Source organism: Lithobates pipiens, unplaced genomic scaffold (assembly GCF_037356315.1).
Source record: "Lithobates pipiens isolate NorthernLeopardFrog02 unplaced genomic scaffold, aLitPip1_a1.2 Scaffold_16, whole genome shotgun sequence".
Lineage (NCBI taxonomy): Eukaryota > Metazoa > Chordata > Amphibia > Anura > Ranidae > Lithobates > Lithobates pipiens.
Genome location: NW_027507748.1, coordinates 563,663,076 through 563,678,359, shown reverse-complemented (window position 1 = coordinate 563,678,359; position 15,284 = coordinate 563,663,076). Strand labels below are relative to the sequence as shown.

The 15,284-nt window shown below is 41.5% G+C and overlaps 1 protein-coding gene across 5 annotated transcripts in view; it reads left to right on the top strand.

Moving 5' to 3' along the window:
- Positions 1 to 15,284, top strand: part of B4GALNT1 (beta-1,4-N-acetyl-galactosaminyltransferase 1) — a 213,191-nt gene that overhangs the window by 166,224 nt on the left and 31,683 nt on the right. For all 5 annotated transcript variants that reach the window (XM_077483633.1, XM_077483628.1, XM_077483630.1 and 2 more), the window contains 2 exons: positions 6,656 to 6,836; positions 9,887 to 9,979. In XM_077483633.1, coding sequence (XP_077339759.1) covers positions 6,656 to 6,836; positions 9,887 to 9,979 — 274 coding nt within the window. The remainder of the gene's footprint in view (positions 1 to 6,655; positions 6,837 to 9,886; positions 9,980 to 15,284) is intronic.

Below are 15,284 nucleotides of genomic sequence, written 5' to 3'. Positions count from 1 at the left end.
CGCTGGGCTGTGGAGGGGGCAGGAGCGGCCAGCTCAGGCTCTCGGTGGCTTGCTGAGAGGCTGAGCCAGGTGCCGGTCCAAACATGTGGGCTGATCCCATTGCCACAATCTTGCCCCGAGCTTGGACCAGCTCTGTGACGTCAGCTGATAGTGGGCTTCAACCCGCAGTATGCTGAAAAGGGTTCCCAGGAGTGCACAATGGACTGCAGTCCTGTGACCCACAGAAGAAGTAAAGCCAAACAGGCTGTACTCCTCCTTTTTAAAGGCACTTCTGAAAATTATCCATTTGTCACCCAAAATAACTATGTTATAATATGTTTATGATATAATGATAACGTACACGAGTTAATTAAACATTCAGGTTTATATGGTTGGGCATATGTTTACATCTGTGCTGTTTTTTCCCCAATTCAGTTTAGTCAGTGTAAATGAAAGTCCAATTACAGCTCATCCCCCTGGCCTCTAGTCAATCCCTCCTCTCCCCTGTAGAGTCCTGTGTAAATGTTCTTTTTTTTTTAATACTTGCCTTTTCTAGAAGGGCGGTCACAAAATTCACGGGGTCCTTTTCCTTTTCAGATCTTCTCCTGGGTGGTGTACACGATGGTGCAGAGAGCACTACCAACAAGATGTCAGCACTGTTCTCGGCACCACTGTATGTGAATACAGAGTATTATGATGATGCCTCCTCAGAGGCCAGGTTCATGACACTCTTCACTCACAAGACATCCTCAGATTTCCTGGTTGAATACTCTGGGAGTCATTCAACCCAGAACACCAGATGGATCTGCAGGCCACTTATACTTGCCTACCCTTCCTTCTCTTGGTGGTGCAGTCCACTCAGGGGAATGAGGAACGAGGGGAAGATGATTTGTGTAAGCTCAAAGACGTATCTTGAAACTTCACAGGGCTGAGAACCTGCTCCTCAATCACCATGTACCATTGTTGTCACATGGGAGGAATCAGAGCAGGTCACATACTCCCAATAACCAGAAGTGGCAGGTATATAACTTTGATTTTCTAGGCCTTTTTCAACCAGGGCGCCAAACTGGGTTTCCTTCAGAAGTTGCTAATTGACCTCCAATTTGTTAGTGCCTGCGCAGTTCTAGGGCAAAGCAATGTGAAAGAGCCAGCTGCATGACACCAATGATCTTTTTAACTGTCTATAAGAGTGGTATTCTGACCACCACTGTACGGTGGGCATTCTTTCCACTACCCAGCAAAACAAGGGACATTTTCCCACCACCGCCAATGAACTGGCTTTAGCAGGAGTTTCTCAACACTTGAAAATCATTTCAAAGATTCCTCTGTGCTAAAAAAAAAATGTTGAGTAAAGCCCCATACACACTATCAGTTTTTCTGCTGAGTTTTTCCTTCTGATTTACCAAAACAATATAATATGAGGTCAAACCTTAGGAGTTTCAATTTGTATGCAATCAGGCAAGGCCCTTCTACTACATGGTTTTGGTAAACCTGAAGGAAAAACTCAACAGAAAAACTGATAGTGTGTATGGGGCTTAAGGCTGCTGTGGGCAGACAGATCAGAAATGCCCTGTACACACGATCAGAAATGCCCTGTACACGGAGGTCCGCCGGACTTTCCGAACGAGCGGACTTGCGCGCGCACACACAACCACACACAAACTGACTTTCCGCCGGACTTTTGGCAGAAGTCCGCCGGACTTTCCAAATGACTTGCCCACACACGGACTAAAGTCCGTTCATTTTAAACGTGACTTCAGGTACGATGGGACTAGAGAAAGAAGTCAATCTCGCCGCCTTCATCGGCGAGATTGATACCTTGCGAGCCCCGTCACCTGGTATGGGTATTAAGGGTAACCCCTACGCCGAAAAACGGCGTGGGAGTCCCCCCAAAGTCCATACCAGACTCTTTTACGAGCACGCAGCCCGGGCGGTCAGGAAAGGGGTGGGGACGAGCGAGCACCCCCCCCTCTTGAGCCATTCCAGGCCACATGCCCTCAACATGGGGGGTGGGTGCTTTGGGGAAAGGGGGCCCCCCATCCCAAAGCACCTTGTCCCCATGGCCTCTTCCCAACAACCCTGGCCGTTGGTTGTCGGGGTCTGCGGATGGGGGGGCTTATCGGAATCCGGGAGCCCCCTTTAATAAGGGGGCCCCCAGATCCCGGCCCCCCACCCTATGTGAATAAGTATAAGGGGACCCATTCACCTGGGGGAAAAGTGTCAATAAAAAAAAAAACACACTGCACAGGTTTTTAAAATAGTTTATTAGGCAGCTCCAGGGTTCTTCTTCTTTCTTCTTCTTTCTACTTGTTCGGCGGACCGATCGTGTGTACAGGGAAAAACAGTGTGAAAGTCAGCATAATCAATTTTGGATGTTTGCCTCAAAGAGGAACTTTACTTTGTCAATGAACATTGTCTATGTTTAATCTTTATGCTGCTAGCATTAGTAAATAAATAGGAAAACATATCATATTTACTTGTTTAAACTTTTTTTTTGCACATTTCTTCATTTACTTCCTGGTTTCCAGGTCTAGCCAAATTATATCATATGTCACAGGAGTCTTCAAGAGGGAAGGAAGGGTTTTCTCAGCTAAGCACACCCACCTGCCTGTATGCCTGAGCTAAGGGCAGATGAATTCCATGAAATAAATGCTACATGAATCATCTGACCTTACTCAAGATGGCCATGGCCGGAAATGCTAGGGGGTGTTTTTCAAAGTGATTTTTTTTTTTTAGCAAAATAAAGCACAAAGACATGGATGGGGAAGTTTGCTTTGAATATTAAAAATGCGTTAAATAGCATTTTTGGTTTGTGGTCCTCAGATGCAGTGTATTTTTACTTTAAAGTAAACTTGACATTTTGCTCTGCATGGACAAACTATAGTTTCACTTTAAAATGGCTCTTTAAGTTTCCTTAGCTTTTGGATCCTGTTTATCTGTTGCTAGTATTATCGACTGATGGAATCAGACCTTTTACGGAACCTGGAGCAAAATAAAAATAAATGCCACCTACACCTAGCAACTAATATGTTTTATTACATGAAAACAGAGTGTGACCTGACATAATAACTGAGACAAGCCTCCATCCCTGTAATATCTGTATATGCAGAAACAAATGGTCATGTGGGACTTTGTGTGAGGCATGTCACATTACAAAGAATATATAGCAATAATAATATAGAAGGTACATAAATGGAAATGTATACGATTAAAAAACACATTTCGTGATCTTGAAACACATGATGCAATTTATATAAAAAATATGGATCCATAGAAAGCTGACATATGACACATGATACATACTGTTTATCTGTTGATGGACTCTGACCTTTTATAGAACCTGGAGCAAAATAAAAAAAATGCCACCTACACCTAGCAGCTAATATATTTTAATCTTTAAGATTAACCTCCCTGGCGATGATCCCGAGTCTGGGATTTCAGTACCATAAGCGGTAACCCTGAGCCAGACTCAGGATCGCATCGCTGGATACAGGGAGGAAACAGGGAGAAGTTACTTACCTTGTCCCCTGGATCCAGCAATGTCCTCCACGCTGTGTGATCGAGCTGTCCTCTGCTCGATTCACACAGTGCCCGAATGCCGCTGAGCTCCGTTCCCTGCGACATTACGGCGCAAGGGAGCGGAGATCGGCGCCAAATTCAAAAAAGTAAAAACACACAAAACACACACAGTACTGTAATATTACAGATTACAGTACTGTATAAAAAAAATACACACCCCCTTTGTCCCTAGTGGTGTGTGCAGTGTCCTGCATGCACTTTTATATTATAAATACTGTTTTTTCTGCCTGGAATTTGGAGATTGCCCATAGCAACCAAAACGTGTCCCTTTATGTCAAAAGTGATTTTAGACCAACTAGAAAACAGTGATAATAAATTAGAATCACTTGCAGAATTGAGCGATAGCGATTTGTGGGGAAATTCGTCATCAAACACTAAATTTAATGATAGCGACAATTCTGCAAATGAGCAAATTTCAGTGTTTTTGGATTTGATTACATTATTGAATAATTTTTATTATTATTTATTATATTATAAACTTTATCATACCCGGGATGTCTGCTAGACTCTGGTTTGAACAGATTTAAGAGAGTTATTCCTAAGAATTACAGGACTACAATATAAAACACCAAATTTCCATGCAAAATAATTGTACCACTTTCAGCACCTAAAACCAGAACTAATCATACCGCCAGGGAGGTTAAAAATCTGACCGTGTCCATCGGACAATTGTTGTCGGATTTTCCACAGACAAATGTTGGATCACATGTTTTAAAATTTGCCGCGGACAAATGTGTGTTGTCGGATTTTCCGAGCGTGTGTACACAAGTCCGTCGGTCAAAAGTCCAAAGTACAAACACGCATTGCTCGGGAAGCAAGGACGAGCCAGAAGCGGTCGGTCTTGTAAACTAGCGTTCGTAATGGAGAATTAACATTCATGACGTGGCAAATTATGAAATCTCCAAATGCAGCGCACAATTCTCTTCTTCTTTAATGGGATAATAATGAAGCTGCTTTGCTAGGTGTAGCCTTATGAGTTTATGTGAAATCTCCATTAATACCTGTACAATATTGTAATTAGAAATATATTTCAGTTAGAGGGAAATATATATTTAACATATTGAGTGTTGTGTTGGTGTTACTGTAATTAGTTCAACTTCAAAGCTTGGCCTTTTGTTTTCCCTGATAACATCTCACCTGGGAAGTAAACAACAGCTTTCTTTGACTCATCCAATCAGGTTGTTCCCAATATACATTTACTAGGTACAGTGACCAATTAGGGAGAACTATATTAGCCACACTACAGAAAGTAGGGGGGGGGGGGGGTATAATGCTTTGTGAGCAAGCTAACGCTCTCTAGGGTGGGAGCACACGGCAGTCACCATGGGCTGACCTGAAGTTAACAGGTAATCTAAAGCCCCATACACACTATCAGAATGTCTGCTGATTTTTTCCATCAGATTTACCAAAACCATATAATATGAGGTCAAACCTTAGGGGTTTCAATGTGTATGCAATCAGGCAGGCCCTTCTACTACATGTTTTTGGTAAACCTGAAGGAAAAAATCAGCAGACAATCTGATAGTGTGTATGGGGCTATACTCTAAACTTGCACCTTATATTGTATTGTAAATATGGTTCTGTGAGTAATTTGTAAATATCATGTAAGCCAGGGGACCTACACTGTACATTGTGCTATAAATACTGTCTGGTGTGTAATTTGTATATATTATGTAACCCTTTAAATAAATTTGTATTGCGGATTGAACTACCTCTTTTGTACAAAATCTCTCAGATCTAGATATGTATATGTCCATACTACTACAATGATTGAGGTATATGCACATAATCATAAATACTAGTCAACACTGGGGATACTGATGGAGTTATTGCAAACACATTTTCAAAGGCTTTTTTTTTCTAGTGATATCAAGAATAATATTATTATGCTTTTTTTTATTTTTATTTGGGCAAGTTACCACAACACCATTAGAGTCGGTTCACACTGAGCCAGCACAACTTGCAGCGCGACTGCCTCAGACGACCGGCATCTGACTTCAGCGGCGGCTTGCAAAATGACTTCTGTATAGAACTCAATGCAAGTCGCCTGAAGTCGCCCCAAAAGTAGTACAGAAACCTTTTTCTAAATCAGAGCGACTTGAGTCGCTCCTATTAAAACGGTTCCATAGTACAGAACGGGATGCGACTTGTCAGGCGGCTAAGTCACCTGACGAGTCCCCCCCTGTATGAACCGACTCTTATCCTGTAGTTTTTAAGATCAACGATACAACTATGTTGGTGTCCCTTGTTAGTTTTACATTGTATTTTTTTTAAATGTAACTGCCTACTCCCAAACTGTCATTTGAAGTAATACACATAGCCAAGTATTATTCTACAAATTTTTTTTATTGTGCATTAAAAAAAGAAAACAAATAAAATTAGACATGCTATCAGCCAATAGAACTTAACCAAAAAGTGCATTCTATGCATCCACAAATATAGAAGATATGCCAAATCAAATCATTATTCAACCAAAAAAAATGTCAAAGCAATAACTCCAAGGCCAATAATAAATAACACGTTATCTCCTCCGATTCCACAACATGTCTGGTTGACGAACGGCCGTTCAGAAACTAAATAAAAAGGACTCAATGAAAAGCGCGAACTGAAAAGTGCGAATTAACACTCACCAAACTTCTACTAACTCAAAACTAGCAGAAGGAGCCCAAAGGGTGGTGCTAAGGAGCTGAAAAACCTTGTAATACATCACTACGTTTGTGATGGTTGATCAACAATTGTGTGCCGTGTGTATGCAGCACAAGTTTGGGCCAACGCCCTTCGGTTGTTAACCAACAATCTAATCGTGTGTACGAGGCTTAAGTGTTTGCCATGTTCAATGTAGTTTTTGTACATCAGGCCCAGTAGTCATCCATGTGTATTAAATGGAAAAGAGTATGTAACGTTTTTATGCTTGGGTCTCATTTCACAGACACTTGCTAAGATTAGTCATAATTCAATAGGTGAAAAAACAGCATGGCAGCTTTATTTACACAGGCAGAGTTCCAAAATGATTGGTCTCATTTCATTCTTTGTTCCATGTATTGTTCGATGTACAGCATGCCTGGCAATATAGACAGTGTTTGCTTTGTGTCTGCAGGTGAGTCTTTCAGGTACAATTGGGACGTTTAATGTAGCTGCAGAGGTAGATGGTGTAACAATAAAAGGAGCGAGTGAAAAAAAGATCACGCTATCAAGCCATCTTCTGGATAATTTGAATCGCCAGCTCCAGCTTATCTCATATACCAACACCATTTTTCATCCAAATACAGCAGACATTGGTAAGTAAATTGCATGGCTGTTTGGAACTTGTATTGTTACTCGAAAGACAAGAATGAAACTCTTTGGTTTCCATGCGGTAGTGTTTGGATTGGTCAGTTTAACCAATTTTCATAATACGTATTATTGGTGTCATATGTAATATGAGGGTTTTGTTGTGTGGTCATCATACTTTGAAGCAGCCAAGGACTCAGCACATCATGATTTTGGTATGGGGCCTGCCTGTAAAGGATAGCTAATGTCAGTGTGCAGTAGAATAGTGTTTTGAGGGCTCTCTTGAGGATTTAAAGTATAGCTAAAGCCAAATTAATTTTTCGTTTTAGACAGAGTATGGAAGTGTAACACCTCTGTCAGCTTTTTTTTTTTTTTTTTTTTTGTTGTCCTCGTCCTATTAAGGATCTTTCCCTTCACCTTCTGTCCTATAGACTCAACAGGAAGCAAATGACAACCTCTCAGAGTGAGGAAATCCTCTCTTACACACTTGTAACTGAAACAAGTTTCCCCATTGGAAGGCTTCCTTTTTATTTCTGTTCTGGTGACAGCTCAAAGTTTTGGATTGCTACTACCGGTGTTCTGTCAAAATAGCTAACTCGTCGGACTCTCCAACCATGTCACTTTTGGTAAATGGAGATTTCAACGAGTTGGCTGTTTTGACACAACACCCGCAGCGTATATACTACGGTACATGACGACTTGGCTGATTTGACAGAACAGCGGCTAAGGAGGAAAAAGTTGTCGCTGCCTTGGAGGCAGCCATGTTGGTTACTAGCGGGCAGAATAAAATTTCTGCTTATTATAGCAAAACAGCAAACTCCTCCAAATCTGCAATTACTGATGCTGGAAAGTCACAGGAAGTGATGTGGTTGGAGATTTTGATGAGTTGGTTGTTTTGACAGAACACCTGTAATAGTGGTTAGTGAATTGCCATCACCTCACAGAAGACGCAGACCGCAATAACATTTTGTTAAAAATAAAATTTTGGTTTTAGATCATATGAAATGATAGGGTTATGGAAAAGGGAGCACAGGATTAAGCCCTCATTTCTAACCACTTCTCCTGGACGCTAACTTGAGTCTACTACCCTGTCATATCAGTGTCGGAGATATTATTATTATTATTATTATTATTATACAGGATTTATATAGCGCCAACAGTTTGCACATCGCTTTACAATATAAAAAAGGGGGATAATACATAAACAGTACAATTCAAAGCAAGAGTGTTAGCGGGGCCCTGCTCCTGCGAGCTTACAATCTAAGAGTCTTCAATGTCATTGATGGCATGTCTTCACCTTCTCTATGCTGTGGGAGAGATAAGATAAAGAGTATCAGAACTCAGATCAGCTGATCCTAGTCACCTATAAGGCTGGATTCACACCTATGCAGTTTTAGTGTTTTTTGCATTTTGCATCCATTCCCCATCCATCTGTTGGATCAGATGACAGTGAGATGGAAATGGCCTGAGGTCTGTTTCCCTCCGACAGTCCATAGAGGACAGCGGGCTGTGTCTGTGTCCGCTCTACATCAGCGGGCTCGGACCTGTCATTCGCCTGATCAGCGGAGAGATGCCCTGCTCAGCAGACAGAACTACTGGAAGACTCCATTAGTGTGAAAGGGGCCTTATAGTTTAATTTCATTCAGAATAAACCCTTTTAATAATTAAGTCAGGTTGTATGCACGTTGTGATTCTTGTTCTAATTGGGAGCTGCAGCAGAATCTGCACCAATCGAGCTGCACCTCCAGTAATGTGGTGTACCTCATTTAAGTACCATCAGGAATGTTAAATTGGCCAGACAGGGTGTTAATTTACAAAAAAGAATGAATCTACATAGGCACGCCATTAAAGAACACAAGAAAGAGGATTACTGCAAACCTGTAATGCCACATACACACGACGGACTTTCGGCAGAGTTCTGACGGACTTTCCGAATGAACGGACTTGGCCACACACAATCACACCAAAGTCCGACGGATTCGAACGCGATGACGTACGACCGGACTAGAATAAGGAAGTTCATAGCCAGTAGCCAATAGCTGCCGGTTTTCATCCGTCGGACTACCGTAGCATACACACGAGCGGATTTCTCGATAGGAACTGAGTCTGTCGGAGTTCCGGCGAAAAGAATTGAAACATGTTCTATTTCTGAAGTCCGTCAGATTTTTGGACAGCGGAGCCCACACACGATCGAATTGTCCGACGGATTCGCTCTGTCGGACCTTTGCTGTCAAAGGCCGGTTGTGTGTACGTGGCATTAGACATAGTTTTTCTGGATTACTGCTTGCAGGCAGCAAGGTACCATAGGGTATGTAGTCTTTAGAATTTAAAGTGGTTGTATACCCATTTTTATTTATTTTTATTTTTAAGAAGGCTTACCTGTAGGTACAATTAATATCTCCTAAAACTGTATGATTTAGGAGATATTCATTTTGCATGCAGCTGCTGACATCAGCAGCGCATGGGCTGTGAATGCCTGGCTGAAGTGTCTGCCGGACCTTGCCGGGAAGAAGACTCCTGCACGCATACGCGGGAGTGACGTCATCGTGTCTCCGGCCACTTACAGCTCCAGAGCCGCGAACCCGGAAGACACGCTAAGGGGAAAATGTCAGCTCCCTCGGCGTGGACCGGGCTCTGATACGTGGGCTTCATTCAGAGGTAAGTATTTCATAATGAGCTAGTATTGCTGTGCATACTAGCTCATTATGCCTTTGCCTTACAGGTTTTTTTTTATTTTTTTACATTTTTTTTTTCTTACAAGTGCTTTAAAAGTAAACAGCCGCGGAGAGGCTGCCAAGTATGCAGGAAATGCAGGAAGCTGTGGAAAGAGATTACCATCAGACAGGCAGAACATGAAAGGAGATTTTTCAAGTATGCTTTATGTTGGATTGTCAAAATGAACTATTGTTTGTATAGTTATATATGCTGATAGAAAATGAAAATGCATGCTGTGTCCATACAACTCCTTTAAATAAATTTCCCCAGTTATTATGTCTTCCCCATTACTTCACAGCTTACTATAAACCCTCTTAGAGATTTTTATGCTTTTACTTTTCAGTTCAGTTTCAGACAATCGGACACACGGCATCGTTTACCATCAAGGTCCGCCATCCCATGGTTCCTAAACTGTTTGACGCTGGAAATAGTAACTGTAAGTACCTTCATATAAGAAAGTTAATGCATACATAAGCATTATCTTTTGTTAAGGAACAATATAGATATTTGTCAGATGTCATCTTTAAAGATGATTTTATTTATTGGTAAAAAGTCGTATACAAATAAAAAAAAAAATTGTTTTACCAATATTAAAATTTATCTTGAATTTTTTCAGTTTGGTCTGCCCCTCATTTCTGTGTTTTTATGGGGTGAGCTGTCGCATGCCCATTGAGGCAAGCCTTGCTGTATTGGAGGCACCTTGATAGAGCTTTTAACCACTTTCAGACTGGACCATTTTGCTGGCTTAAGACCAGACCACTTTTTGCGATTCAGCACTGCGTCGCTTTAACCAACAATTGCGCGGTTGTGCGACGTGGCTCCCAAACAAAATTGATGTCCTTTTTTTCCCACAAATAGAGCTTTCTTTTGGTGGTATTTGATCACCCCTGCGGTTTTTATTTTTTGCGCTATAAACAAAAATAGAGTGACAATTTTGAAAAAAACGCATTATTTTTTAATTTTTGTTATAATAAAGGCCGATATGTATTCTTCTACATATTTTTGGTAAAAAATCACAATAAGCAAATATTGATTGGTTTGCGCAAAAGTTTAGCGTTTACAAAATAGGGGATAGTTTTATGGCATTTTTATTAATAATTTTTTTTTTTACTAGTAATGGTGGCGATCAGCGATTTTTATTGTGACTGCGGACACATCGGACATTTTTGACACATTTTTGGGACCATTGTCATTTATACAGCAATCAGTGCTATACACTGGCAGTAAAGGGGTTTACCAGGGGGTGGCAGTGTAGGGGTTAAGTGTTCCTAGGGGCGTATTACTAACTGTGGGGGGCTGGGCTTTGTGTTAGTGAACACTGATCTCTGCTCCAATTACATGGAGCAGAGATCACCGTCACTAGTTGCTAGGCAGAACGGGGAGAGGCTGTTTACAACGGCATCTCCCCGTTCAGCCTCCCCGTGAGACGATTGCGGGTATCCCCGCAGTGATCGAGTCTGTGTAACCCATGACCGGACTCACGGGGGTCCCGACCAGCATGCGAGTGCACCGCCGGCAGCGCACACGCGATGGCAGGGTGACATATAGAAATGGATACCTGTACACCAATATGCCTGCCCCTGCCATTCTGCCGACGTACATCGGCGCACGCCGGTCGGGAATTGGTTAACCACTTCAGCTCCAGAAGGTTTACCCCTCTTCAGGACTAGGACATTTTTTTGCAATAAGGCACTCCATTTTTTTAGCTAACAATTGCGCGGTCATGCGATGATGTACTCAAATAAAATTGATGTCCTTTTTTCACCACAAATAGAGCTTTCTTTTGGTGGGATTTGATCACCTTTTGCACTATAAACAAAAAAAGACAGACAATTTTGAAAACAAAATTCTGCTATAAAACATACCCATTAAAATAAATTTAAAAAATCTATTTTATTCATCAATTTAGGCCAATATGTATTCTGCTACATATTTTTGGTAAAAAAAAATAAAAAATCACAATGAGCGTGTATTGATTGGTTTGCACAAAAGTACAAAAGTTGTAGCGTCTACAAACTGTAGCATATATTTATGGAATTTTTATTAATTTATTTTTCTTTACTAGTAATGGTGGCGATCAAATTTTAAGCGTGCTGCAACATTGCGGCGGAAAAATCAGACACCTAACTGACACCTTTTGGGGACCAGCGACCCCAATACAGTGATCAGTGCTAAAAAAAAAATGCACTTTAACTGTACTAATAACACTGGCAGGGAAGGGGTTAACACCAGGAGTGATCAAAGGGTTAAGTATGGCCCTAGGGAGTGCTTTCGAACTGTGTGGAGGGGTGTGTATTGACTGAGAGAAGACAGAGATCCATGTTTCTGCTTAGCAGAAACACAAGATCTCCATCCTCCCCTCTGGCAGAATGTCGGTTTGCCTTGTTTACATACATAAAGACCGTAGTTCTGTCTCTTCTCAAAGTGATCGGCGGGTCCTGGCAGAGGACCCGCTGAATGGTTCCCGCTGCGCCGGCGGCGTGCACATGCTTTTTAGACCTCCTGCACAAAATCACGTACAGTGCTGCAGCATATCTACAATCTACATGGGGCGGTCCGGTAGCGGTTAAACTTGTTTCAAATATTCCTTCATCTGACTACACATGGAAGTTTAAAAGTTCCCAGCACCTCGTTGAGTATGTGATTCTGGAGTTTTCGAATTTATGCATCTCTGTTAGACAGCACAGCCAGATCCTCAACCTACCAAAGGATTTTTGTTTTTATCTGTCCAGCCCTGAGATTTTTCCAGCTCTGCTTCACAGCTCTGTATTGTCTATCAGGGCAGGGGACCTGACCTTTCTCCACCCGGAGTTCTGCTTTAAAGTGGTTGTAAACTCTCCCCCACAACTTTGTCCCATGTAAATCAGCATAAAAAATGCTAAAGAACACTGCTTGTAGACACTTACTTGCTTAGTATTGTTGTAATCCTTTTTGTTCTTTAGAATGACATCACTGAGCTTGCCCAGATCTCCCCTGATTTATGGCACACTCTCTATGTGCTTGTCTATCTGTTATCAGGACTTCCTACGGCACAACACTGATAACCCAGGAGGCTGCAGAATCACTCAAAGCTTCCTCCTACACCCCATGTGACCATGTAACATCACATGCAGTGTAAACCTGGCCATTACTGCAGTCTTATCAGCTTAAGCTGATAAGACTGATACAGGCAAACATTGGACAATTGGCACAAGTAAATACTATGAAATAAAACAAGTCAGCTATAAACAGGGAAGCAGGGTTGCTATAGAAACTTTGGATTGAGAAGGAGGCTTGGTTAACAGTACAGAAAGTGCTCAATGTAAGGGCGGAAATACACTACACTGTGGACTCAGAAAAGAATACTTAAGATGGCGCTTCCTAACCACTGGAAACAAGTTTTTTAAAGTTTCTTTCAAAAAAAGTAATATGCGATTTGGGCTGGATTACAGTGGCTATAGTCTGATAATTACTTATAATGGACTAAATAAAAAGAAGCATCAGAGTGGGAGAGTTTACTTCCTCTTTAATGCTAGATATCACAATGTCTCATGTAGCAGTTATAATTGTTCTATTACTTCTTCAACAAATGTGTCATTATGAAATAGACAGTAAATTGTTGCATCAGCACAGGACAGGGACGATTTCTACTGGATTAACCAATTCATTCGTTTTCATTTTGAAACGTATCATTTTGTCATCTATACAGTCTATAGTTATTTGGAAAGATTCAGGAAATGATGAGTGCATTGTGGGAACAAATGGGGATGGGTGACTCGGAATGGATTTTAAAAGTCTCTATCCAATTAATTTTAATGTAAGGCCTGTAATCCACTTTGTATCTTAAGTAGAAAATTGCTTTTAATTCCCCTGACTAGTGACATACACAAAGCTATAAGCAGGGAGTAGCAGCCTGACAGTTTTCCCTAAACTACAGTAATACTGAGAAAGCATAATCGAGTTATTAGTCCCAGTTCCTAAGAATTGCCTACATCACTGTTCTTGTGACCAGTGACCACGTGTGGCATCCGGAGTGTCAGCAATTCAACCACAAGAGCGTATTTATTCATCTGGGATTGCAACATTCCATTCATCTAAAACTTACAGATGCAATGTTCAAATTCTCTGTACAAGTAATGTTCTTACTTACATACCGTAATACATAAAATACCCCAATTCTATATCTTTTTTTTTTTTTTTTAAGTAAGCTGATAAAATATACTGTAATGCCCGTTAATTTTGAGGTAGCCGGGACTAGCGAAGGACGTCAATGTCGCTGCCTTCGGCGACGAGATTGACACGTTGCTGGGCCCGTCACCTGGTATGGACTTAAGGGGGAAGACCTTATTATATGGCGGTGCTTTATTAAAGAGGAATCAAACACAAAATAAATCATTTATTATATTGCAGCTTACCAATTTTAAGGATGGCTGCTTTCTTTTTTAGGCTTTCTTTCTTTAACCACTTCAACCCCGGAGGATTTTACCCCCTTCCTAACCAGAGCACTTTTTGCGATTCGCATTGCATCACTTTAACTGACAATTGCACGGTTATGCGACATTGCACCCAAACAAAATTGACGTTCTTTTTTTTCCCACAAATATAACTTTCTTTTGGTGGTATTTGATCACCTCTGCGGTTTTTATTTTTTGCGCTATAAACAAAAAAAGAGCGACGATTTTGAAAAATAACACATTATTTTTTACTTTTTGCTATAATAAATATCCCCCAAAAAATATATAAAAAACATTTTTTCCTCAGTTTAGGCCGATATGTATTCTTCTAAATTTTTTTGGTAAAAAAAAAATAAGAATCACAATAAGTGTATATTGATTGGTTTGCGCAAAAGTTATAGTGTATACAAAATAGGGGATAGTTTTATGGCATTTTTCTTTTTCTTTTTTTTTTTTTTTTACTAGTAATGGTGGTGATCTGCAATTGTTATCGGGACTGTGACATTATGGCGGACACATCGGACACTTTTGAAACTATTTTTGGACCATTGTCATTTATACAGCGATCAGTGCTATACAAACTCACTAATTACTTTGTAAATGACACTGGCAGTGAAGGGGTTAACCACTAGGGGATGATGAAAGGGTTGTGTGTGTACTAGGGAGTGATTCTAACTGTTGGGGGGATGGGCTTCAAGTCACATGACAGCAATCATGATGACAGGGAGCAGTAGCTCTCTGTCATGTCACAAGGTAGAACGGGGAAATGCATTGTTTACATAGGCACTTCCCCGTTCTGAGGCTCCATGACATGATTGCGCTGTCCGCTGGTCCCGCGGGCATGGTCACGATGTACGCAGCGGGCACTCGCGCGCACGTGCCTGGTGTCCCCGGGTCTTAAAGGGGATGTACAGGTACACCCATTTGCCCACTGCTGCCATTGTACCGACATATATCGTCATGCAGCGGTCGGCAAGTAGGTTAAAGGGGTTGCGATGGAAAAATGTTATCTTAATGCATTCTATGCATTAACATAAAAAGCCTTCTGTGTGTAGCAGCTTCCCGACACCCCCCTAATACTTACCTGAGCCCCATCCCTGTCTAGCGATGTCCAGGATTCCCTCGGTTGTCCGGGATTCACCTCCTGATTGGCTGAGATACAGCAGCGGCACCATTGGCTCCGCAGCTGGCTGTCAATCAAAGTCAGTGAGTCAATCAAGGGGGGAGGGGGTGGGGCCGAACGGCAGCTCTGTGTCTGAATGGACACATGGAGCTACAGCTCAGCTCGGGTGCCCCCATAGCAAGCTG